Genomic DNA, 26,801 nt, shown 5'->3' on the forward strand with positions numbered 1-26,801 from the left:
GAGCCCGCCACCACGTCCGGCTAATTTTTTTGTATTTTTAGTAGAGACGGGGTTTCACCATGTTAGCCAGGATGGTCTCGATCTCCTGACCTCGGGATCCGCCCGCCTCGGTCTCCCAAAGTGCTGGGATTACAGGCGTGAGCCACCGCACCCGGCCCCTTAAATGTTTAAATTTCTGGTTTCAGAGGGAGTGAATCTATTTGTCCAGAATGATACAGTAGAAATTCTTCTTTCATTTCCAAAAGGAGTTATACATTTTTAATTAAACACCTCATATGAAAAACTTTTTCAAGGTACAGTTTTGAAAGAAATACACTGTTCTTAGAGTGAGCTGACAAATACGGACTGTAGAGAAAATCATCACATTTTCCTCCCCTTGTTCCTACTTTGGCCTGTTAAAAAAATTTCCTCCTCTGCTGTATCAGGTATCAGGGAGTGTGGGGGAAGAAAAGGCTGCTTTTCTCCTCTGCTCACTGGCTCCTCCTCATCGGGGGAGAAATCGTTCATTTGACTGGTGAGCAGCCAGGGTCTGACACTTACTGACACCCATTTCTCTACTGGGTGGGGGTTAAGAGGACAAAGGCTGCTTTTTTGCTCACCAATGCTCCTTCCTACGGCAGAGTCTTTGAGATTTAATAAGATAATTAAGGCTAAAGGTTAAAATGTAGCTATATATTTGGTTTTCAAAATGCAACCACACTGAGCGAGCCCAATTCATTCACCAATCTTGGCGCATCTTTGATCCCATCAGGGGACTTTAACTGACAATGTCACAAGTAAAATGACAGGTAGTAGAAGAATCTGGTAATCCAACACTTTGCCTCTTTCCTATCCTCATCTCTATGTAGAGAGTTCCACTTCTCCTGACTTCAAGATGCACTATCACATCAGCAGTGCCCCAGCACTGGGCAGCAAGATGCATACCCTGGCTACTCACGAGGCCAGGTTTCAGTCCTCCTACACTAGGCAGCACCTCCACCACTTCTGATCTTTCTGCTTCTCTTCTCCTAAGCAGTACATGTTACAACTTTTGATCTATCACAGATCCTACCAAGAGGATATTTAAATGCTTTAGCAATTCTTAGAAAATGTTTTACAACATTATTTTCTTATGCCCTATTCCTAGATTATAACTTATTTTTTAAGAACAATAATGTGTAAGTGGATTTAGCTGGGATTACTTTTCTTAACTATGTAACTAATCATTTCTTTGTATTAGAACTTTTTAGTCATAAGGTTTCAGAGTAAAAAACGTATTTTCAGCTGGGCGTGGTGGCTCACGCCTGTAATCCTAGCACTTTGGGAGGCCGAGGCAAGGAAATCACCCGAGGTCAGGAGTTTGAGACCAGTGCCTGGCCAACATGGTGAAATCCCATCTTCACTAAAAATACAAAAAATTAGCTGGGCGTGGTGGCATGTGCCTGTAATCCCAGCTACCTGGGAGGCTGAGGCAGGAGAATTGCTTGAACCCAGGAGGTGGAGGTTGCAGTAAGCCGAGATGGCACCACTGCACTCCAGCCTGGGCAACAGAGTGAGACTCTGTCTCAAAACAAAAAAAGTATTTTGACTTAAGTTACGAACAAAATAAAATATTAAGTAAAATATTTTCTGGCCAGGTGTGGTGGCTCGTGCCTATAATTTCAGCATTTCAGGAGGCCAAGGCAGGTGGATTGCTTGAGCCCAGGAGTTTGAGACTAGCCTGGGCAATATGGAGAAACCCTGTCCTTAAAAAAAAAAAACAAAAATATTAGCCAGATGTGGTGGCACATGCTTGTAATCCCAGCTACTCAGGAGGCTGAGGTGGGAAGATGGCTTGAGTCTGGGAGGTGGAGGTTGTAGTGAGCCAAGATTGTGCCACTGCACTCCAGCCTGGGCAACAGAGCAAGACCCTGTCTCAATAAATAAAAAATAAAATAAAATAAAAATAGTGTTTTCTAAGGTCTATTTTCTGAAACATTTTCTGGAAATTCACTAACAACAGATGGGACATTTGAAATGCAAACAAAAATTTGAGCATTAATTTCCAACCATGGGTTCTGCCATATCTTTTTACTTTAATAGACTCCAGAAATATAATAAAATGCTATCAAATACTCAAAGGTGAGTTATTTTTAATCACCTTAATTTAAACAATATAAACCATAAAACACCCTAAAAAGTAGTTAGTGGAATTATAAAATCAAGTAACAACAGTGCAGTAAGCTCCCCCAAATTAAAAATGGCTGGACTGGTTTTTACATATGAGAAACAGGGAATAAAACTAATAGCAACAATAAAATTTTCCACCATCTCCCTCTATGTGCCAAAAGAATTAAAAGCAATGTATTTTGCCTTTATTAGTGATACCATAAAACCAATTTGTCCCAATTTGTTTTAATCATGATTAATTACTCCTTTCCAAAACAATGCTGAAAAATAATTAATAATGGATTCAAGGGCCAACAATCTAAGCCAATAGTGAGTAACAGTGAGAGGCCATGCCTCATAAACTCTTGGCGTCAGCTATGGTGACTCTCAGGTTTCACAGCTCCCAAGTTCTAACACAGAATACATTCTACTCTTCATTGTGAAGAGTCACAATATGTTACTTTCCAGCAGAGTGAACAGTCACACGGCTTACTGGGTAATATATCCAGCACACTCCATGCCGAATGTTATCTTTATACTGCCCCTTGAAGATCAGTCTCCCATCTGTGTCGTATTCCTGGGCTGGACCGTTCAGCTCTCCGTCTACATACGTGCCCTGGAGAACTCCCCCATCTTCATAAGTGTAAACTCCCTGGCCCTGCAAGGCATCATCCACATAATAACCCTCCAGGGTGCTGTGAGGAAAGGAAAAACAAAAAGGAATAGTCAGACCATGACTCGACTCTCTTAGAAGAAAGGATCATATCCAAGGAACTGCATGCCCAGTTGTGTCAGCCCTGACATGGATTCAGTGCAGCCTCCTAAATTATCATCGACTGCTAGGGAAAGATGCTTTAGGGACATGGGTAAGACTGAGAAGAAAGATGGAGATTTAATACCTAATCTCACAGTTCCTGGGAATCCTTTTACTCTGCTGGAGAAAATAGAGAAGAAAAAAGCTACTGATGGAAACTAAGAACAAGTTCACTTGAATATGTTTCCAGGCAATAGAAATTCTGATGTTACCTGTTCCACACACAAACCATTCATGTCTAATTTCCCTCAAGAGTGCTCCAGAATTCACTGGTAGTTCTCAAGGGTCTTTCAGATGGCTTGTATACAGTAATCTCTAATGATAAAACGTGGCTTAAAGTGTGTGAATGTCTACATATTTGTTTCAAGTCACTAATGTATTATTTATCAGTGATAGCCATAATTGGTAGTGATACAATACTTCCATCTCCTTGGAAGACATATGGGGATTTATTTAAGTATATCTATGTATGTATGTATATCTATGTATGTACATGTGTATGTGTGTGTGTATACATATACATACATCCATAATCATGGCCAGCAGGGGCAAGTAAGGAAGACTGCAGGCTCCACCCTGCTAATATCCTGATAGTTTGAGACCCATGGTCCTACACAAGAAGAAAGCTCACAGGGGTGCTCACGGTGACTTTACCAGTACTTCTCCATCTCTCTCCTTGTAATACACATTTGCAAGTTCAAGAACATGTTTTCATTCTTAGCCTCTGAAAGTCCCTATGAAATGAAACTAACTTTACCCAAAATTCCCTTTAAGTACTAAAATTTGGAATAAGGAAAGACCAACTCAAATTATCTTTAAAATTTTAAATGTAAGAAAATTTTGAAACAAAGACAGCTTGTTTATTTTAACAGAGGCAGGTAGCATTTATTCATTAATTCAACTAGTAAATTTTTTTTTTTTTTTTGAGACAGGATCTTGCTCTATCGCCCAGGCTGGAGTGCAGTGGCATGATCAAGGCTCACTGCAGCCTTGAGCTCCCGGGGCTTAAGTCATCTTCCCACCTCAGCCTCCCAAGTAGCTGGGACCACAGGTATGCGCCACCACACCTGGCTAATTTTTGTATTTTTTGTAGAGATGAAGTTTTGTCATGTTACATAGGCTGGTCTTGAACTCCTGGGCTCAAGGGATCCACCTACCTCGGCCTCCCAGCCACAACTAGTCAACATCTATAGTGTGCCTTCTCAGTAGCAAGCATTGTGTGAGGCTCTAGAGGAGATAAGGAACAAAACAAACACAATGGTATAGGAGAGACTGGCAAGACACACTGTGAACTGGAGCAGATGGGATGCAAAGAGGGCCATGAGGACTTAAGTGGCTGCACCTGACTCTGCCTGGTAAAGTCTTGACTTATTTCAATGAATAACTGAGAATGATCTATAATTATTAAATGAAAAGCACATTCTAAACAACGATAGCTTCTGGTTAAAAGGTAATTACACTATTTGTAGTCTCCCAAGGAGATAAATAGTTTTCTTTCAGTTTTATTTGTACTATCAATGACAAATAGGCTTCCTAAATTCATGAAGAGAATAAAGTACACTTTAGCATAGCTTTTGCATAAATAATCAAAATTCTAAAACAGTGAGGTTGGAAGTAATGAGATTCAACTGTCATTAGACTCCCACAATTAAAAAAAAAATCCTTGGTGAAGGGTACTAATCAAGTGACATAATGATGTAATTTATGTAGTGCAAGAAACTATTTATTCATTTATCTTCATTTTTAGGATTGCCAGTTATGATACAGGATTCCCAGCTAAGTCTGAATTTCAGATAAACAACAAATAATTTTTTAGTTTATGTATGTTCCAAATAGTGAATGGGACATAATTATACTTACATTTTTTTGTTGAGCAAATTCCAGTTTAACTGGGTGTCCTGGATTTAGCTAGATTTTTATTTGCTCATCCTGGCAACCCTATTGACTTTGGATTCTCAGCAGTATTCAAAATGTTCCTGTGTGAGTTTGGGTAGAATTACTTCCTGACAGACTAGTCTGCCAATATTTCTCAGGGTTATGATCAAATCTACAAGACATAAGTCTTGCAAATCAGACAAAAAATAATATGGCCTTGCAGACATTTCCCCCAACTGTATTCAGTGGCTTGTCCTAACCTCCCTTACCCGTGGAGCCCATCTTCATGTATCTATCAGAGTAAGAAGAACAAACTGCTATTTCCCTCTTAGCCCAACTGACTCAAGGTACACAAATGCAAATTCTTAAGGCATTGGAAAGCAAATCTTACTGCATTATTGTTTCAGCCATCTGCCTGAGGCCACAGCTTAGCTTGCTTGGCAACTTTTAATAGTAACTTGGATGAAATCTGATGACAAAAGGGGGCATATTAAACACATAAACTGGGTTCTTCAGGGTAAAAAAAAGTGATGTCTTTAAAATCCTCTGTCGTTGAGGAAATAAAATATACGTTTCTTAGACTGGCATTCAAGGCACTACCTTTCTCTCTAACTGCTCTTTCCAGAGGAGGCTGGCAAACTATGGTCTGCTGACTGTTTTTGTAAATAAAGTTTACTGGAACAAAGCCATGCATATTCCTTTCTACATCGTCTATGGCTGCTTTCATACTACAAGAGCAGTGTTGAATTGCTGCAGCAGAGACCGTATGTGGCCTACAGAGCCTCGATTTTACTCTCACCACATACAGAAAAAGTTTGCTTATCCCTGCTCTAAAAAGCTCTGCTCATATTGAAAGTTTACTCACTGACCTTTATATAGCTTAGCTTCCACACTATATTTTTCCTTGCTTTCCATAAAACATATGTGAGGAAACGTTTAAAATCCTTAAGGACAGCCAGGGGGAAAAAAAAGTTATGACTTTTTTTTCTTTTCTTTTTTCTTCACTGAAAACAAAAATAATTGTGGGCTAATAATGACTATTCTGAAATTTCTGGCATTTTTCTATCAAAAAAGAAAGAAGCCACTGGGTGCGGTGGCTCACGCCTGTAATTCCAGCACTTTGGGAAGCCAAGGCAGGTGGATTGTTTGAGGCCAGGAGTTTAAGACTAGCCTGGCCAACATGGTAAAACCCCAGTTCTACTAAAAATACAAAAATTAGCCAGGGGTGGTAGCACATGCTTGTAATCCCAGCTACTCAGAAGGGTGAGGCACAAGAATCATTTGAACCCAAGAGGGAGAGGTTGCAGTGAGCGGAGATCGTGCCACTGCACTCCAGCCTGGGTGACAGCGAGAATCTGTCTCAAAAAAAAAAAAAAAAAGACCGGGCATGGTGGTTCATGCCTGTAATCCTGGCCCTTTGGAGGCTGAGGCAGGAGGATCACCTGAGGTCAGGAGTTTAAAACTAGCCTGGCCAACATGGTGAAACCCCCTCTCTACTAAAAATACAAAAATTAGCTGGGCATGGTGGCAGGCACCTGTAATCCCAGCTACTCCAAAGGCTGAGGCACGAGAATTGCTTGAGCCCAGGAGGCAGAGGTTGCAGTGAACCGAGATTTTGCCACTGCATTCTAACCTGGGCAACAGAGGGAGACTTCATCTCAAAAAAAAAAAAAAAAAAAAAAAAAAAAAAAAAAAAAGAAAGAAAGAAAAGAAAAAGAAAAAAGAAAGAAGCCATGGGAAAATGACATTATTTTGTATCCATTAAAATGTTAATATCTGGTCATATTTGAAAAGTAGGTACATAGAAATAGTCTTCTAATGTTTCTTGGTGAAACTGGATTGAGAGCTGGGTTTCAGAGCAAGTCTGCTGGTTACTGTCTTAAACAGAGCCTACTCATCATCCGCAGGGAGCCTCATTTTCCTACAAAGTAAATCTATCCTGATCTTGGCAGCCCCGCCGTGCACATTACTCATCGGAGCCTAGGCATGTACTATTACAGAACACTCCACGTCTTTATTGATGTTAAATTTACGTGTCCTATTTCTCTAACTAGATTGTAAGCCCTTTATGGGAACAAATTAGGAAATATGCATCCACGTATCCCTCTCCTAACATATAAACTTCATATTGATAATTCCTAAGCAAAAGAATAGAAATGGAAAGCAGGATCATTTTGCATTGAGAAGAGAAGATTGAGAAGGAACATGACAGTGTTATTCAAGTGCAGGGAGCATTCTTTATATGAATTCGATATGCCTATAGGCTGTACGTGAGCAAAGTTTCTTAAACTTCCTATGCTTCATTTCTTCATTTGTAAATTGGACTACTCAGAGCATTGTTATAAGGGTTAAATGGGTTAATACATATCAAATGCTTAGAATATGGTCTGGCACATAGTGATTGCTTAAATAAAGAACAGCTATTATTATTAAACATGCATATTCATGTGTATGATGGCAAGCTTCCTACTAAAAAACTGGGTTTAAAAAGCATCATCAAAGAAACAGTTATGAAACACTGAAATAGATAAAGAAATTTATAAAACTGCATTAAATCTATTTTTAAAGAATAAGCAAGAAAAATTCCTATCTGCAATAATTTATGAGTGATCCAATTGACTGGAAAAAAATAAGTGCCTCTAAAAAAAAGCAGTATGTGTTCACTGTAAAACAAACACATAAAAAGCAACTCAAGCAGTACTAAGATGCAGAAAGTAGAAATTCTCAGTCCTCTTCCCCAATTTCACACATAATATTTAAGACTTTTTTCATTTCTTTTTTTAAGATGAAGTCTCGCTCTGTTGCCTAGGCTGGAATACAGTGGTACGATCTCGGCTCACTGCAATCTCTGCCTCCTGGGTTCAAGCAATTCTCTTGCCTCAGCCTCCTGAGTAGCTGGGATCACAGGTGTGTGCCACCACACCTGGTTAATTTTTGCATTTTTAGTAGAGATGGGTTTTCACCGTGTTGACTAACCTGGTCTTGAACTCCTGACCTCAAGTGATCCACCCGACTTAGCCTCCCAAAGTGCTGGGATTACAGGCGTGAGCCACCACACCTGGCCACTCTCCTCATTTCTATACCATGCATTTTCCTACCTTTTGTTTTTGTTATTTTAATAAAAATGGGATCATACTATACAGAATGTTCTTAACGTGCTTAACTTGTATTTAAAGTTCCTTTCAACATCTTGGCAGATTCTTTAGTATGTTAAGAAATTACAAAAATGGTCTTACAATTGTATGATTTTTCTGGTACCATCATCTGAATCAAACAACTGGAAAATGTTGAGGAAATTAAAACAAATTTTAATTAAATTTCTTTTTCTGCACATAGACTAATTTTGCCTGTTTTATCCAACCTCTTGTACTTAGCAGTTAAATTTCGAGAAATCAGTTGAATTAAGAAATCTGACTTACAAAGAAATGGAGAAATTCTATAGTTGTTTTCCTAGACTTACATATCTGTATTTCCTAGACTTACATATCTGTATTTTATTCAGATATTGCTGTATTTTCATTAAAAATTCCTGTTAGTATTTGAATATAGAAAACTGTTCTTGGAGATTTAACAGTGTTGGCTTTTCTTCATGGTTCTGGGGTCTAGAAGGTTTTGGACTTTCCACCTCCTGGGGCCTAAATTCTGTTCCCTTCCTTCCACTGTGTTTCCTTCCTTTTGTCAGACCTAGCAATACAATAACCGAGAGGAAATTTAAAAAATGAATCATCACTCCTTAAACTCCCAGCTCTAACCAAATTGAATTGTGACCCTTAGAATGAAAACATTATTTTAGGAATTAGTTTATATAACAATATATATGATCTTTTGAAACACTGCAAACTAAGCGAAGAGCAGCAACAGGAGATCCAACCCATCTGCTAGAACTATTTCCAGTCAGAAACTTCAACTTCTTCCAACGTGTTACAGCAAGTTTGATGGAGAACTCTAATGCTTCCATATAATATAATGTACTGGCTATCTTTGAAGGTTTTCTTTTTTTTTTTTAATCTTTTAAGAGAAGATCTACGAGTCTACTATAGATCTAATTATTATAAAGCCTCAAAATAACAGTAAAATATTTGAAGAGTAATGAAATTTAGTTTTGCTTTCTAAAAACAAACCTAAAGAAAACTTTCTGCTACGGACTAAATGTTTGTGTCTCCCCAAATTCCTGTGTTGAACTCCTAACACCCAATATAATGGTATTAAGAGGCAGGGCCTTTGGGAGGTGATTTGGTCCCAAGGGAAGAGCCCTCTTGAATGGGATTAATGCCCTTATAAAAAGACATCAGAAAGCTTGTTTTCTCTCCCTTTACTCTCCGCCATGTGAGGATATCGAGAAGATGGACATCTGAAAACTAGGAAGTGGGCCCTCGACAGATACAAAGTGTAGGTGCCCTGATTTTGGCCTTGGGAAGTACAGAACTGTGAAAGTCCAGCCTCCAGAACTGTGAGAAATAAATTTCTGTTGTCTAAGCCACCCAGTCTATGGAATTTGTTATAGCAGCCCAAACTGACTAAGACACTCTCCTAATAATTATTAATAATAATAGTAACAACAGCAATGATAAAATAATAATCCATCCTTTCCCCTGAGCACCTTCTAAGTGTCCTACACTTTAAGGGTCTTTACAGGTTTTCTCATTCAATCACAACAATCCTGAAAAGCAGCTATAATTATCTACATTTTGCAAATTAAGAAAACAGAAGTTCAGGGGGGCCAAATAGCTAGAACAGAATTCTTCGGAATTGATTCCTCAGGAAAACTTTCTGTCAATCTTCCAAGCTCCTCCCAAGTTGTTAAGGCCCCCACAAGAACATAACTGAATTCACTCCAGGACTCTTTGTAACATTTCACAACTATGGCTGATGAGTAACTTCAAGGAAAATTAAAGAATGGAAGAAAGGCAGTCAGGCCCACAGCTATTTGCCTGCTTCAAGTTGGAAGATGGTAGCAGATATAGTGAAAGAGAGGGTTGGCTCTAGAACTGAATTCGCCTTGGTGTCAGTCTCAGCTCCAATCATTTTTAACTAGGTCACCTGGGGCAAGTTATTTAGCCACTCTGCGCCTTAGTTTCTTCGTATGTCAAATGGGATTATAAAACCCGCCTCCTAGATTGTTATCAAGACCATGTGTCCAGTGTTGAAGAAATGGTAGTTATTCAATGTTATCCATTTCATTTGCACTCTTGTTGTTATTCAATGTTATCCATTTCATTTGCACTCTCTTCTTGCATGTCACAAAATTTTTTTTCCTCAATCAGAACTGTTTGTTGGAATACAGATGAATATATTCGCTGGGGCTGGTTCCAACAAAAGCTAGAGGATGGTCAGGAACACAAAAGAAACTTTTGCCTCGTGTGGGAGGTTGGAATGCATGACTTCAGAAGTCCGATCCAACTCTAATTTCTCTGAATTGTGATCAAGCACTTTCTGAAAACTAAACACAAGAAATCCTGCATAGACTTGACACCTGGAGAATGCCATCCTTTCTCAGTGGCTCATGAGATGGGTGACCTTGCTTAGGTTATTTGGCCAGTGATAAATTACAAGGAGCCCTCTTGGCAAATGTAGCCAAACAACATCAGAAAAGGACTTGGGCACAGGAGAAAGAAGCCATGGAGTAGTAAATCCTTTTAACATCTAATTGGCATGTGAAGGAGAGGCATCAACAACATAAACAAATAAAGCTGAATGAATTACCTAATCTCCACTTCATAATTAGGCTAAAAACCACAGGACCCTAGTATTCCACAGCCCCCGCAAAGCCAGTCTGAAGAAATATCTCTTTCTTGTTACCATTCTAGGATTGGGAAAAGTCTTGCCTTTAGGTTCATAAATCATGGTCAAAATAAGAACAATTAGGAAAGATACATGAAAATAAACATCCAGAGTCGAGGATTAGTATAAAAATTAGAGATGTGTGTATCAAAATATTTTGAACACTACACGTTTTCATCACATCCCATGGTACTCCAGCAAATCCACCAGTGCCAGACAGACTCCAGATCCACACCAACAAAGCCTCAAGATTCCTGTCACCACGCTGCATAAATTCCTTTATCTCAGGACCAGAGTGGATGTAAAGAAGTCCCAGTTACTGAATCTCAGGATAATTTTCTTCTTTCCTTTTAACAGAGGAGGTGGGAATGGACACAATAGCTGCTTAAAAAACAATTTTAAAAACAAGGCTATGTTCTCATTCATTCCTTATTTGTAGGGCAAACCATTGGTAAAGCATGAGTATTCTGATTTTAGGTTTCTGACTTAATAAGCTGGTTGTAGTAACTTAGCTTTTCTGTTCCACATTTTGTCATATAACAAAGAGAAGAGTAAGTATTATGATCTCAAAACTAGCAAACATTCTGAATCTGAGACAGTTGTGAACAGGTAAACAATGTACATTTTGGCTATTTAAACTGATTTAGAAATAAATAGCTATTTCTTCTGTATGTTGAAGAGGTATCTGCACTTTCATGTTTATTGCACTGTTCACAACAGCCAAGATATGAAATCAACCCAAGTTTCCATTAATGGATGAATGGATAAAGAAAATGTGGTATACACGTACACAATGGTATACTATTCAGCATAAAAACAAAACAAAATCCTGTCGTTTGTGACAATGTGAATGATCCTAGAGGACATCATGTAAAGTGAAATAAGCCAAGCACAAAAGGACAAATACTGCATGATCTCACTTGTATGTGGGGAATCTGAAAAAGCTGATCTTACAGAAGTAGAGAACAGAACAGTGGTTAACAGAGGCTGGGGAAAAGAAGGCAGGAGGGAAGGACGGGGAGAGGTTGGTCAACAGGTACAAAGTTACAGTTAGATAGCAGGAATAAGTTCTGGTGTTCTATTACATAATAGGGTGACTACGGTCAATAATAATATATTGTATACTTCAAAATAGCTAGAAGAGGGGATTTTGAATGTTCTCACCACAAAGAAATGATGAATCTTTGAGGTGATAGATATGCTAATTGCCCTGATTGATCATTACACAATGTATTTATGTATCAAAACATCACACTTTACCCCAGAAAAATGGACAATTACATGTCAATTAAAATAAAACTTTAAAAATAGCTATTTCTATATTTTACCTTGAATATATTTAGTTAAGAAGCGCAAATTCTCTGCCAATAGTAATTACTTCTATGGCATAGGTTGGGGTTAAAAAAAGAGGGGGAGCACTTTCACTTTTTACATTTCTGAATTTGAAGTTTGTTTGTTTGTTTTGTTTTGTTTTGTTTTGTTTTGTTTTTTTGAGACGGAGTCTCGCTCTGTTGCCCAGGCTGGAGTGCAGTGGCCGGATCTCAGCTCACTGCAAGCTCCGCCTCCCGGGTTCGGGCCATTCTCCTGTCTCAGCCTCCTGTAGCTGGGACTACAGGCGCCCGCCACCTCGCCCGGCTAGTTTTTTTTTTTTGTATTTTTTAGTAGAGACGGGGTTTCACCGTGTTAGCCAGGATGGTCTCGATCTCCTGACCTAGTGATCCGCCCGTCTCGGCCTCCCAAAGTGCTGGGATTATTATTCCACTAAGCATTTGTTATGTTTGCAATTTAAAAACAAAATAAAATATTCTGCTTCTATTTACAAATTTGGTTTTAAAATTTCACAGGGCCATTTTGCCTGGTTATCTGGATATCTGAAATTCTTATTCAGATTTATCTCATTCGATGTCAAGGGAAACACTGATTCTAGAATTTTCTGGATATGTTTATATTTGTTTGGATACTTCTCATAAATCATATACTGGGGTTCAGTTTTCATATAAGATTAGAATACTTAGGCCAAGTCTTCTGTTACTACACTGTGATTTTCCTTGTCTCTTTCCAAACATAGGTTCCCACAATTGCAGACAAACTCTTTGATGGGACATAAACCAGCATAACAGGTTTCAACAACTTTCTTCAATACAAAGCTTTTGTCTCCTCGCTTATTTCAAAACCTAATACCAGCCTCTTTTAAGGAATTTTTCCAGACCAAAGGTTGATGACTGACAATAAAGGCAAAGCATTCCCACTTAATTTTACCCAACACATCAGGCCCTAAAAGCCGGGGGTGGGAACAGGGAGAAAAACTAATAGACAAATATAATAATAACTACTTCATGTAGAAACAACTGACTTATCCATAATCAAATCCCACATCTGCCTTAGAAAACCCTGGTAGATTGTTGGCCTTTTTTTCAGTTGTAAGACTCTCTTACTAATTTTTACAGCAAATCCTTTTAGCAGATGTCTGGTAACGTGATCAGTATTTGGGTTTAAGAAGATGACGACAACCTTTTGAGATCCTGTCACCACATTGTTACATCATGTGTAATAAAACCAATAATACTGACATTTTCCCCTTAAGGTATTAACTCTCATCTACCTGAAGATAACCAAGATAATCTCTTGAGGTCCTCACTAACACTATTTTTCCTTGATTCTATTTAATCAACATCTTCACAGGTGTTTGAGTAGTAGATATAAAAATTAGTGAATTGGGCAGGCGCGGTGGCTCACGCCCGTAATCCCAGCACTTTGGGAGGCTGAGGCGGGTGGATCACGAGGTGAGGAGATCGAGATCGAGACCATCCTGGCTAACAAGGTGAAACCATCTCTACCAAAAAAAATACAAAAAAAAAAAAGAAAAAAAATTAGCTGGGCATGGTGGCGGGCACCTGTAGTCCCAGCTACTCAGGAGGCTGAGGCAGGAGAATGGCGAGAACCCAGGAGGCGGAGCTCGCAGTGAGCCGAGATCGCACCACTGTACTCCAGCCTGGGCAAGACAGCGAGACTCTGTCTCAAAAAAAAAAAAAAAATTAGTGAACTGGTTAGGCTGGGCGCAATGGCTCAGGCCTGTGACCCCAGCACTTGAGAGGCTGATGCGGGTGGATCACTTGAGCTCAGGAATTTGAGACTAGCTGGGCAACATGGCAAAACCCCATCTCTATAAAAAATACAAAACAAATTAGCCTGGCGTGGTGGCACGCACCTGCAGTCACAGCTACTCAGGAGGCTGAGGTGGGAGGATCACCTGAGTCCAGGGAGGTTGAGGCTGCAGTGAGCCATGATCATGGCACTGCACTCCAGCCTGGGTAACGGAGTGAGAACTGATCTCAAAAAAAAAAAAAAAATAGTGAATTAGTGCCTCAAAAGGAAAAAAAAAATCATTTAATGTATTTCTAGCCTATAGATAGTAACTGGGCTAGTGCTGCAACTTGGCCTGGTGCTTCAGCTTGTTCATATCATGACACACTTGCAAATTAATGCATTTGTCTGACACACTAGGTTAAGCGGATGAAGCTGTTTGGGGCTAGAATTTACTAGCCGGACATGAGAAGACAGGTGCTCAGGAAGTCTCAGGCCCCACTTGGCTATCTTACCCTAGGGCTGAGGGGCTCAGCATCTTGAAGCTAACAAGTAGCTCATTCTCGGCACACTGGTTCAGAAGTTTAGTCTAGCCCACCAGTACTCTGAGTATTTGCCCCATAAAGCAAGCAGGTAACCAACACCAAATTCAGACAAATCTGCTGGACTGTTTTCCCAAAGAGTCAATTAGTTACTGGCGATCATCATCAAACTATCAGATTTAAAGTGTGTGTGTGTGTGTGTGTATGTTTGCATGGCGGTGGGGGGTGTCCTGGGTGAATTCTACCCTCTCTTTCAGCTCCCACTCTCACTTAGGAAGGACTTCTCTTTAGCATCAAATTAAGAGAAAGTGCTATGAAGCATAAAAGATGTAATAGACACAGATTCTGCCCTCAAGGAAACCTCTGTCCTTGGAGATGAAAGAGACATTTACATAAATATGTACTTGTTGAATGAATAAAAAAATTTGCAGAATCAGGTTAAAAGTGACACTTTTCAGAAAAAAGAGGTATAAAAAATTGCAGTGGAAATGGGGCAGGAAAAGTTTCCCTCTGGATAGGTTAAAGAAGTCACAGGAGAGAAAAGCACTGATACCAACTTTTTTTTTTGGAAACAGGGTCTTGCTCTGTCACCCAGGCTGGAGTGCTCAACAAATCTTCCTGCCTCAGCCTCCCCAGCAGCTGGGACCACAGGTCCCAGGGTCTCTACACCTGGTGGCAGAGACAGGGTCTCACTATGTTGTCCTGGTCAGTTCTCAAATTCCTGGGCTAAAACAATCCTCCTACCTCAGCCTCCCAAAGTGCTGGGATTAGAGACGTGAGCCAACATGCCCAGGCCCATACCAACATATTGAAAGGAGCCTCTATGGCACTCAAGTATCCACCCAAAAGAAAGGAAGTAAAATATCTGACCATTTAAAATTTACAGTTTGTAAGCAAAACCCTGCTTTACAAAAAGGTGGGGTTGGGGGCAATGGGAAAATGAAGGTTGGAATTATAATTAAAATGCAATTTTACAAAAGTTATGTAGAGGGGTTTTTTGCTTTTTTTACCCCTCATTGCATCAGATCATTGAAAGCCTAAGTAATGTTACCCCCTTTAAAACAACCCACTTCGCCTACAGAAAAGCGATTCTGGATCACTTACCCGTTCCTGCCATCACCCTTCAGTTGTCAGCTTAGACATTTTCTTTCCCAAAGGAAGCTTTGGCCTATTACCAATGTCAGGAGTTTAGTAAGTGGTGTGGTATCCCACAGATTCCTATAACCTGCTTTGGTGAAGTCTGTTTCCATTTTACCCAATCAACGGGTCTGAAAATAGCTGGCCCTTTTGCGGCTCTGAATTCCACTAAATGCTTGAGAAATTCACATGGTCACTCTCTGCTCCTGAAGCTGACAGGGCCTAAAAGTCATTGTTGGGAAGCTGGGCCAGGGCAACCCCATCTCTTCTTGAAAGAAAAATGTCCTATAGTCATTCCTATCTGTCACCAGTGAGTAAGGAGCCTCTGCCTCTCAGCGTCCTCAGACAGGGGATGAGAGTAAAATAAAAGAAATCCTGCTCTGAAAAATACTTTAACTAGAGGTACACTGTGGAAAATCATAGTTCTGACAATAGTATTAAATTATCACACAAAAAGATCAATTATCCCAAAGACAGGCATTTAAAAAACCGAAGTCTAGAAAGTTGCCCTCCTGTGTGTACCTGTTTATGTCTTATTACTGGGACTGCAATGATGTGGCTTTGAAGAACTTTGCCAAGCATTTTTTCATCAATCTCATGAGGAGAGGCAACAAGCTGAGAAACCGATGAAGCAGAAGAACCAACAAGGTGGCAGAATCTTCCTTCAGGGTACTAAGATGCCAGACTGTGACATCTGGCAGAGTGTGCTGAACGCAATGGAGTGTGTGTGACCCTTGGAAAAAAGCAAGAATCTGACTCTACTGGAACTGTGCAAACTGGCCACTGACAAAAACGATCCCCACTTGTGTGACTTCAGGGAGATGCGCTGCTGGAATGATGAAGTGAAATCCATCAAAGAATTGGGTGACCATGTAACCTACTTATGCAAGATGGGGGCCCCTGAATCTGGTATCTTCTGGCCAAGCACAGTCTGGGAGACAGTGATGACAAGAGCTAAGCCTTAGGTTGGCTTCCCCATAACCACAGGGTGACGTCCCCAGTCACCAAAGCAGTGCCTACAGGTAGGGGTTAATTTTACCCATTGTATAAATTGTAGAAAAACTTCCACTTGAATTCTTTCATTTGTATTATTCCTTAACATAAAATAATTCAGTACCCCCAAAGAACAAAATAAAACTGTGAGTGCTACCTGCCATCAAAGAAGAAGAACTTCCCCCGTCCGTTCTTTTCTCCATGAACAAAGTTCCCCTCAAATCTGTCTGTGGAGGAGTAGGTGACTGTGCAGAACCCGTGTGGTAATCCGTCGTCATCCAGGTGTCCTGGAGAAAGGGAACCACAAGGCAAACTTTAACATCGTCAGTGCTCCTCCCATCTGACGTCTAAGCATTCACATGCTGCAAGACAAGTCCCCTGCCCAACTCTCCTCCAGCTGCCAAAGGGTCCCCTCCCTGGCACGAAAGGACAGTCAGCGTGCAAAGGTTTCTCACCTCATCGGCACCAGCAGTACCAAACTGATTGTTACGTACACTTTGTGAACTGATAGGTCCAGAACAGACTTAGACACATTCCAGAATATGAATTTTAAATAAGCTTGCTTTTTACCTGGAACTGAGAGTCATTATCAGTAATATCCTCTGCAGGGCATGTCACAATTTACCAAGTACTCTCCAGAGAGTCCTCATATTTGGAATTGATACCTCCAATCTCTCATGCTTAACTGAAGTGTGGTTGAGATTCCACTGTTTTATAGTCAATTGCCACATACGCAGTCATTGGAATAAATTATCTAATTCTAGAACATTAAGTATGCAATATGATTTTATATATCATTCTATAATATGATGTGGAGGACTGCTAGCCAGTCTGAAAATCTCACTGTTATTGTTATATTCACACGAAGGACACAGTCATATCTTTAAAACTGCCCTAAGAGTTATACAGCTCATTGTACAAACACAGAAACCTGGAGTCCTTCTCACCTTAAACTTGAGCTTAACCTTAAACCTACTGCTTTACTTTACAAAATCTTCAGCTTTGAATGTTTAGTAATAACCTTATCATATACCTTCCACCACTGTGTGTCAGAGGGCTTGTATTTTAAATGGAGCCAGAGTATACACATGGTCATTTAAGCAATGATTGTGATTATCAGCAGAAGTTATTACATGGACCTTTAAGTCACTGGTTCTTCCTAGGTCAAAGATTGGTATAGTTTAATATTGACATTTACAGTCAATGTTTACACTTTTTATTACTATCTACATGTTTTACAAAACCCAGGAATCACCTTATTGGTGTCTTCCCAATCATTCTGGTGAGCTGATTTTGCAGAGGTGGGTGAAAATGAAGGCAGTAGTTATTCTACTGGCTTTTTCTTGGGGTAACAACCTGGGCCATGGAGAGAAAAGGCATGAAAACATTAAACACTGTGTCTAATGCAGGGACATTAAACATTGAAATGTAGCTTCCAGATGGCTCACAGACATAAAAGGAAACACAAACCATACTACCACAATGAAATATTTAGTCTCCTAAAATAATTTATTCTAACATGATAAAGCAATATTAGCCCTTGGAAAAGATGGTAAGTACACACTCTCATAAAGAATAAATATGCGGCCGGCTGTGGTGGCTCACGCCTATAATCCCAGCACTTTGGGAGGCTGAGGCAGGTGGATTACCTGAGGTCCGGAGTTTGAGACCAGCCTGGCCAACACAGTGAAACCCCATCTCTACTAAAAATACAAAAAATCAGCCAGGCATGGTGGCAGTCGTCTGTAATCCCAGCTACTCAGGAGGCTGAGGCAGGATAATCGCTTGAACCCAGGAAGCAGAGGTTGCAGTGAGCCAAGATTGTGCCACTGCACTCCAGCCTCGGCAACAAGAGCGAAACTCCATCTCAACAACAACAACAAAAAGAATAAATATGCTTTTTATTTGTATTATTAATTACATAAACAAAATAGCTGCAAACAAATACAGTGTTTTATTGCTACATCTGACTCTGTATATAATGGGTTACCAAGAACATCTTACAATAAGACACATCTACTTAAACAAATCATAATCAGTATGGATCCCTTCCTTTTAACACAAAAGAGGAAAGGACCAGGAAATTAATGGTCAGAATGGAACTAGGCCATAATTGCTTTCCTCTCGCTCAAAAACGAACTGTACATGACATAAATTCAATGACATTTGAGTCATATGAAATCACTTGGACAATTATTTTCTAAATATCTGATGCCATTTCTCTCATTGAAATAAAGTAAATTTACTTTTCTCTTTTCATTAAAAAAAGCCACTCAGTGTATTGCTAAGAGCTTTTTTTTTAGTGAAATGTTGTTGCAATCAAGTTAAATTTAGGCATATAAATTCAGTGTCCTACTTTTGATTTAGGTATTAATATCCAAATAATCAGTTTAGCCTCATACTAGAGCATTTATTAACTTGTTGAAAATGCTTTCATCATAGAAAACAGTTCACATATTTCAGAGTTTTAAAAGCTTATGTTTGATAAAATTTGTTATTCCACTTTAGATTGAGAGAATTACCATAAATCTGAACACTAAGGAAAAAGTTTCCAATATAATTAATTTCTACCTTCCTTCAGCCCTGTCCTATTTCTGAATAAAACACTGAAGGTTCACCCTCAGCAATGGAATTTAGATATTAGGGAAAATTGAAAGTGTCATATAACATACTACAAGCCCTTGGAGGATAGTACTGATCCCAGTTGAGACGACAACAAAAATGTCAACTCCACTCCATGAAGAATCCTTCCTTCCTTCCCTCCTTCCTTCCTTCCTTCCTTCCTTCCTTCCTTCCCTCCCTCCCTCCCTCCTTCCTTCCTTCTTCCTTGCCTCCCTCCCTCCTTCCCTCCTTTTCTTCCTTTCTTACCTCACTCCCTCCTTCCCTCTTTCTCTTCCTCTTTCCTTTATTTTTCAGAGACAGGGTCTCACTCTGTTACTTAGGCTGGAGTGCAGTGATGAGACCATTGCTTACTGTAACCTCAAACTTGTAGGCTCAAGTGATCCTTCTGCCTCAGCCTTCCATGTAGCTGGGACTTTAGGTAGACATCACCACAACCGGCTAATTTTTTTTTTTTTTTTTTTTTGAGACAGAGTTTCACTCTTTTTGCCCAGGCTGGAGTGCAATGGTGCCATCTTGGCTCACTGCAACCTCCGCCTCCCAGGTGCTAGCAATTGTCCTGCCTCAGCCTCCCTAGTAGCTGGGATTACAGGCACCTGCCACCATGCCCAGCTAATTTTTTTGTATTTTTAGTAGAGACGAGGTTTCACTATGTTGGCCAGGCTGGTCTCGAACTTCTGACCTCAGGTGATCCACCCGCCTCAGCCTCGCAAATGGCTAATTAAAAAATTTTTTTATAGAGACAGGGTCTCACTGTGTTGCCCAGGCTGGTCTCAAACTCCTGAGCTCAAGTGATACACCCACTTTGGGTGCTGGGATTACAGGCAAGAGCCACCACACCTGGCCTCAATGCCTTTCAACAGGCAAATGAAGAGGAGCCCTATCACCATCTTAATCTCTTGGGAGAGACAAGGACAGGGGAGAGCTACCAAATGATGGCCATTACTCTGGTGACCTTGCACATTAAGGAGGTGCTTGGACGTGCGACCTCTCCCTGTCATTCTAAAGGCTTTTAGATTGCTGGTTGTGAGACAGTTCTGAAATCTATTAGATGACAGCAGGAGCCCCTTCCTGGTTTGTTTTATTTTCTTTACATCCTTAGGGTGTGATCAATTAAAGGAACTAGAGATTAAGGGTTGTGATCATTCAAGACTTCCACTCTGAATATTTAGCATCCTGGAGTAGTTTTCCTAGCAGTAGAACTTTATATCTAAAAGAGCAGCCACAACCAAAACAATAACAGAGACTTTCCATGAGAAAGAGAAGAGACTGGGTTGCAGTGCTCTTACATCTTCTTTCAACATTAGTGCTAGAACAGAGTCTGACATAACTCTTTTTCAAATGCCAGTAAGATCACATAATATTTGGACAATATTTTGTCATGTCAGTAAGTCAATTTAAAATGCACAGGTTCTGATAAACAGAGGAGGATAAAAAGTGTATGAATCTACTATGATCTGGCATTGGGTAATATGCTTTCCTGTTATCAAATGCAAGCCTCAAAACAGTCTCCCATATTCTCATCTTACAGATAAAGACACCAATGCTTTATAAGACTTGCCCAAGTGCCGGGCGCGGTGGCTCAAGCCTGTAATCCCAGCACTTTGGGAGGCCAAGATGGGCGGATCGCAAGGTCAGGAGATCGAGACCATCCCGGCTAACACGGTGAAACCCCGTCTCTACTAAAAAATACAAAAAACTAGCCAGGTGAGGTGGCGGGCCTGTAGTCCCAGCTACTCGGGAGGCTGAGGCAGGAGAACGGCGTGAACCCAGGAGGCGGAGCTTGCAGTGAGCTGAGATCCCGCCACTGCACTCCAGCCTGGGCGACAGAGCGAGACTCCGTCTCAAAAAAAAAAAAAGACTTGCCCAAGAGACATCACCACTTTGAGTGTGCTGATGAATACTGAAAGCCCCTTCTCCAAATCCTTTAATTGCCATTCTAGACACTGGCAAACTAGTTGAACACACTCTTCCTTGGTGATGGTAAGAAGGTACCTCTGAAAAGGTAGGAACCCCCAGGTCCCCGGCAGGGAAGTGGAAGAAGGATTTGTGATGAAGATCATTCAACCACCAGATTTCCAACAGCATATCCCGGTTGCAAAGTCTTATCTCTTCCAAGTGTTATCTAACTTGAAGGGAAACACTAGTCCTCCTTGCTCTGCATGAGGTCAATTTGTAAAATGCGCCAAGTCAGCCAACAGCCTTCCAGGCGAGTTCCCACTGAACACAGGCTGAATACCAGTCCCAAGCAACAGGGAAAATTAACTTGAATGACTGCTCTGTGTTTATAAGGTTGCCCAAGCTAATGTTCTGTGTTATCTGTCTGTAGCATGATTTTAAATATTTACAGAAGTTAGAGAAAGGAAAAAAAGTATCAGTTCACAAGTCTACTTTTTCACTTTGTTCTATGATTATTATCTATTGAACAGATAGAAAGTTACAATTTTCCCCTCTAGTTACTTCTGAGGGAGCTTCTTCCTGAATCTGATAAGAGTCAGGCCTATATTCTAAGCAGCAATGTACATCTCAATCTCAGCAAAGTAAATTCCCTCTGGATCAGACACCCAGCTGCTTAATGTCTCAGGCTTACTCACAAGAGATCTGAGAGTGGTGTGTGAGTAATTCCTTTAGAACCAGAGACCCTACATACATACCGTTGGTTTTGTAGACTAGAACATTGCTTTAAAAAACCAACAATAATAGGCTGGGGCGCCGTGGTTCATGTCTGTAATCCCAGCACTTTGGGAAGCCAAGGTGGATCTCTTGAGCCCAGGAGACCAGTCTGGGCAATACAGTGAGACCCCATCTCATTAAATAAATACATACATAAATTGAAAAACAAAAAACAACAATAATAAAAGGCAAGCTTATTCTGTTTAATGCAAAGAACATGCCCTCCTTGTGATGCATTCAATCACTGACTCTTAAAAACATAGCTTGACGTTTTGGTCTTTTAAAATTTTTTTTATTTTTTTAGGTTTTTCAAAAAATTATTTCAACTTTTATTTTAGATTCGGGGTTATATATGCAAGTTTGGATAATTTTATTTTTAAGGGTAATTGTTGTCAAGAGTTCAACTATTAGTTGTGAGGGTCATAATTTTAATATGTGGCCCACACAGAAAGGGTGCTACAATACACTTCATATGCATTTTTTCCTAGATACAGGGCATGAGCTGTCTTAGTAGAGACATGCAGAATCTGATATTAGGGGGAGTGTTAATAAAAAACAATCTTAATATTTTGAGGGGGTTGTGGCAGTGGAACACTGAGCTGCTTGTTTTCATTCTGGTCCCTTGTTCTGATATTTCCCCCTTTTGATCATTCTTCCTCCATGTCTCCTACACATTTCCAGGCCCTTCTGTTTTTCCTGCCCTCATAACTGCGCATCTGGACCACTGCAAAGAGATTTCAAGGTACCCCACCTGCTGTGTCAGTCCCTCTGACTGTCCTGCTGGCCACTGCCTGTTAATCTTCCCGGAGTGGAGTCCTGATCCTGTCATTCCCTTTTTTAAAGAGCCCCCACGGCTTCCATGGCTTCCAGCACACAGTCCATGCTCTCAGCCTGTGATCCAGCCTCCCTTCCCTGTCTTCCCCTTTACTTTTCTCCTTGTAAGCTCCCTGTTGCAGTGAAACCGAATGACTGTTCTCTGGGTGCACCCGCAGAATTCCATGCCTCCGTGTCTTCACTCACAAAGTTCCCCTCGCAACCTGACTCAGCTCTTCGGCACCTCTTCTGGAAAATCTTGCCGCTTTGACTTCCCTAAGCTGAACTAATTTTTACTTCCTCTCAACCGTCACCATTCATCTGTATAGCTATTTTTCTTTGAAATTATATTAGAGACCACATCATATTCATCTTTGTATCTATGGGTAGACAAAGAAATAGATGCTATAATAAAATTCTGTTCCCAGATGCCCAGAGGAATAACACTGGAAAACTAAACATCACTCTTCACTGAACCAGTGTGTCTCAAAGTGTTTTCCAAAAGCCACAGCAGAGCTCAGGTGGAGCTCTGAGGCCCTCTGAGGCTCTCTGAGGCCCAGGGCTTGCTGTCTTCTCACAAGAGCACAGCCAACACAGTACACAGAACACTCTCTTGACACAGCCTCCGCCACTCCCCTCACCTCAGGGATTTGTCCACCCTGAGTTCAGAACTTCCCCAGAGTTACAATCATATCCTGAAAGAGAACTAAATGCACATGATATATAAGACATTTAAACTCAAGTCCTGAAGAGACTAATTTCTTCCCCAGAGTAAATCTCTAATGAAGAAGGAAAAAGAGAGCCATTGCAGAGGACACAGGTTAAGTTCTTTTTCCCCAAATGCATTTTTCTGAAAGTCACTGAACTCTATCAGAAACAACCTCTACAGAGTTATAGTGACCAAAAAAAAATGGCACTGACATAATATTTAACTGTCACTTCCAAACTCAGTTATCAAGTGTTTCATAAATTTGACTAACTCGTTAAAAATAAAAAATGTAGGAAGACAGTTTGGTCTGGTGGAGGGCCGTTTTGGAAGTCCAAGCCAGTCTCTCCACCTCACTGAGTGTTCTTGGATTAGTCCTTAACTTCTGTATGCCTCAGTTCCCGCCTCTGTAAAATTAGGATAATATTAGTACCCACCTCATAAGACTGAATAGGACTGAATGGATAATGTCTGTGAAACACTTAGCACACAGCCTGCACTTAATAAGAACTAAACAATTATAGCAACGATAATAATAGCTATGACAGTGAAACTACTGAGAACAGAGGCTCTGTTTATGGAAAGAGGTAGATTAGTTGGTACTTAAACACTAAGATATTCAGACTAGCTTCTCTTTGGGAAAGAGCAGAAGCAGTTTATACCAGTCCCCTGTGTAAGTGTTAGATGTTATGTAAAGACTATTGCAAACAGCACTCACAAGGCCAAGAATGGCTGGACAAGAGTGCATGGCACAGGTACAGTTTACTGCATGTGCACACACACACTCCTGGCACTGTGCAAGTTAGAGCCTGAGATGCTTCTTGGGCTTTTAAAGATTCTGTGCTGCTCTAATTGTTTAGTTACCTACAACTGAGTGACCATGTGTCCCAGGTTGCCCCAGACATTCAAGGCTTAAGCTACTTGTCCCAGCATCATTATTAATAGCCCCTCATTCTCAAGGGGGCTCTGATTTTGGACAATAATGTGGATGATTACCCTATAAAACAAAACCATCCCTGTTTATGTAAACTTCCCTGTTTTCGAATCCAGTGGACAGTCTCACAGAAACAATACTGATACATTTCTAAAGCTCTTGGTCACAGTCTGCAAAGGAGCCTGAGGACTGTGGACAACTGGACATATGTTTGTAAACAGCTTCAAAGGGGAATGAATGTGGTTTAACACGGAGAACAGTACCAGCAATCAAGGGTTTGTATTTAATTTTTACAAGTAAAAGTAAATGTTGAAGAAAGCAAGCAAACCCTAACAATCCTGGGATCATTTTTCCTTTATCTTTCACAACATGGAGGCACAAGAAGTCAACAACTTTTAACTTCTGAGAAGGCTCCCTGTGGATCAACTCAATCAATGTATCTGGGCTCCAGTCAGCCCCAACATGGGCTTTATTTATTAGAGAGATAAATAGCTCTGTGAGTTCACAACATGGTGAAAATGTTCTTAACAAAAACCACACACTCTTTAATTGGCTTCGAAGTTAGATGAAGAAATAAGTTTTAATATTGGCATTACATTGAATACTTTTCAAGAGTTCAGAAATGTTAGTCTGCTTAATCTCCCCTTAAGACCTCAGAAGCACTGCAAAGGGAATTATGTTTATGAAAACATTAAAACTGATTTTTCCCAATGTAACAACAACCATGTATCCTTACGCATTTGTAGTGTTGCCACTTTTTTCTTTATCTTTCGTCAGAACTTGTGTTTATACAAATCAGACAGAAACCAGATTCAACAAACAGCTAAAAATTATTTACTCACATGCTTGGTTTAAAACATTCTGGTATCATACCACACCACACTGAAAAACATCACGACGTACTGTATGTAGTGGAACCAAATAAATACACTAAAGAGTATTTTCCAGTATTCGCTGTTACAAAATCATAACATCCCATGATACAAACAACGAGATTGTATAACGTCCCCACATCGTTTTTTCAGAACTAGCAAAAAAAAAAAAAAAAAAAAAAAGGTGGAGAAACTCAGCAAAACAAAGTGGCGAGAAAAGTCGGGGGAGGGGCGGTAGAAGAGAAGGGGCGGAGAAACACGACACCGAGGCGGTGATATCACCCACAGCCAACGGCATGGAATTCAGAAAGTTAAGTGTCACCCAGCAATTTCGGTGCGGGCTCGCGGCGCGCCTGCACAGCGTGGCGGCTGCACCCCGGCGAAGCAGGAAGGGGGAGGGGGAGGCCTGACTGAGTTCGCTCGGGGGCAGCGGAGGGGAGGGCCGCCCGCCTCCCGGACGGCGCGCGTTCGAGTCCCGGGTCGGGAGCCTTGTCAGTCGCCCGACAATGATTTCATCTTTTCGGAAGCGCTACCGCCTGGGCCGCGGCTGCCACGTGCCCGGTCTGGCCCCGTGCGCTGCGCCGGGGGACCTACCCGGACGCGGCCGCGGCCGCCGCTGGGCGCAGAGGCAGCAGAAGAAAAGGGCTGGCGGCCGGGAGGGAATCCGGGTGGCCAAAACTGGGCTAGGGGATTGCTCCGCGGAGTCCGCCGGCCTCAAGCGGCTGCCCTGAGGAGTGCACCCACCCTCCGCGCCCAAAGGAGGAAAGGCCAGAGCGCGGGGCAGGTTTCGCAACTCCGAGGGTGGATGCAGGCTGTGGCCGGGCGGGATGGCGCGGCCGTGCCTTTCCAGCGCCCCCGGCCTGGCAGAGCCCCATTCTCGGCCTGCGCCCCGCCGCGCAGTGCGCGCTCCCGGCGGCGTGACCGTGGCTGTCGGGCCCCCGCCCGAGCCGGGCAGCCGGCCACCCGTGTAAGGGACAGTGGCGGCCGCGGGGCCCGGCGCCGCGCCGCTTGCAGCCCGCCACTCCTTCCGCGCTCCGGGCCCTCTGCGCCTCCTCCCCCGGCCCTGGAGAAATGCTTGTACCTTCCACCGCCTCCTCCACCATCTCGTCGTCGCTATCCATGGCGGCTGGGGACCCTGCCCAGCTCGGGGCTGCGCGGCTGCCTCCCGTCCCTCCGGGTGCTCCTGGCTGCTGAGCGAGCTCTGGGGCTCGCGAGTTTGGAGGAGGAGGAGGAAGAGGAGGAGCAGTCGGGGCTGGCTCGCACTGCCTCCCCCTACAGCCCTTTCAATTCCTTGGCCTTCAGCTGCTGCGGCAGCAGCCGTCGTCCCCCCTCCCTTCGCCCACTTGCCCCTCGCCTCGGAGGCTCCGGTGTGTCGCCTTGGCCGCTGCAGCTGCTGCAACTTTCTCCTGTAATACCCCCTCTTTGTTATCGAGCAGCTGATCCGCTGACATCACCCAGCGCCGGTGCGCTCCCTCCCTCGCTGATTGACAGTTCCCTGTCCCTTTCCAGAAGTAAGGCTCCTTAAAACGAAAGGAGCTCCGGGGCCGAGCGTATTCCGCGTCCCAGCCAACCCGCCTCTGGCCCGTGAGCGTTTCTCCTTTGCTTAGGCGCGGCTTGGCGCGCCCCGAGCGCGCAACGCGGTCCCGGGCGCTGCAGGCTTCTTCCGGACACTTGGACGGCCCGTGGGGGCTCCGAGCTCCCGGCCTCCAGTTGTGCCGGGAGCAACTTGAAAGTCCGCCGTGCACTGTCCGTGCCCCCTCGAGACAACCTCCAAAGTGCCAGGGAAGCTAAGGAAGCGTTTCTGACGCTCTGGCGCCTGGACTTCCTCTCA

General features: G+C 42.0%; 1 protein-coding gene across 15 annotated transcripts in view; it reads right to left on the bottom strand.

Annotated features, from left to right (window-relative positions):
* Nucleotides 1-26,173, bottom strand: part of SETD7 (SET domain containing 7, histone lysine methyltransferase) — a 52,170-nt gene extending 25,997 nt beyond the window's left edge. For 7 of the 15 annotated variants that reach the window (XR_010587014.2, XR_010587015.2, XR_012435115.1 and 4 more), the window contains exons 1-3: nucleotides 26,052-26,173; nucleotides 16,511-16,640; nucleotides 2,621-2,822 (exon numbers count right to left, since the gene is read on the bottom strand). Coding sequence is in view for 3 of the 15 variants with exons in the window: in XM_005555949.4 (XP_005556006.1) it covers nucleotides 2,621-2,822; nucleotides 16,511-16,640; nucleotides 26,052-26,091 (372 nt within the window). In the remaining 12 variants the exon portion in view is untranslated. Of the gene's footprint in view, nucleotides 1-2,620; nucleotides 2,823-16,510; nucleotides 16,641-24,940; nucleotides 25,100-26,051 lie in introns of those variants that run through there. The other 8 variants (XR_012435119.1, XR_012435120.1, XM_074040496.1 and 5 more) reach the window with 3 other exon arrangements.
* Between the last annotated feature and the right edge of the window lie 628 nt (nucleotides 26,174-26,801).

This window comes from Macaca fascicularis, chromosome 5, assembly GCF_037993035.2.
Source record: "Macaca fascicularis isolate 582-1 chromosome 5, T2T-MFA8v1.1".
Lineage (NCBI taxonomy): Eukaryota > Metazoa > Chordata > Mammalia > Primates > Cercopithecidae > Macaca > Macaca fascicularis.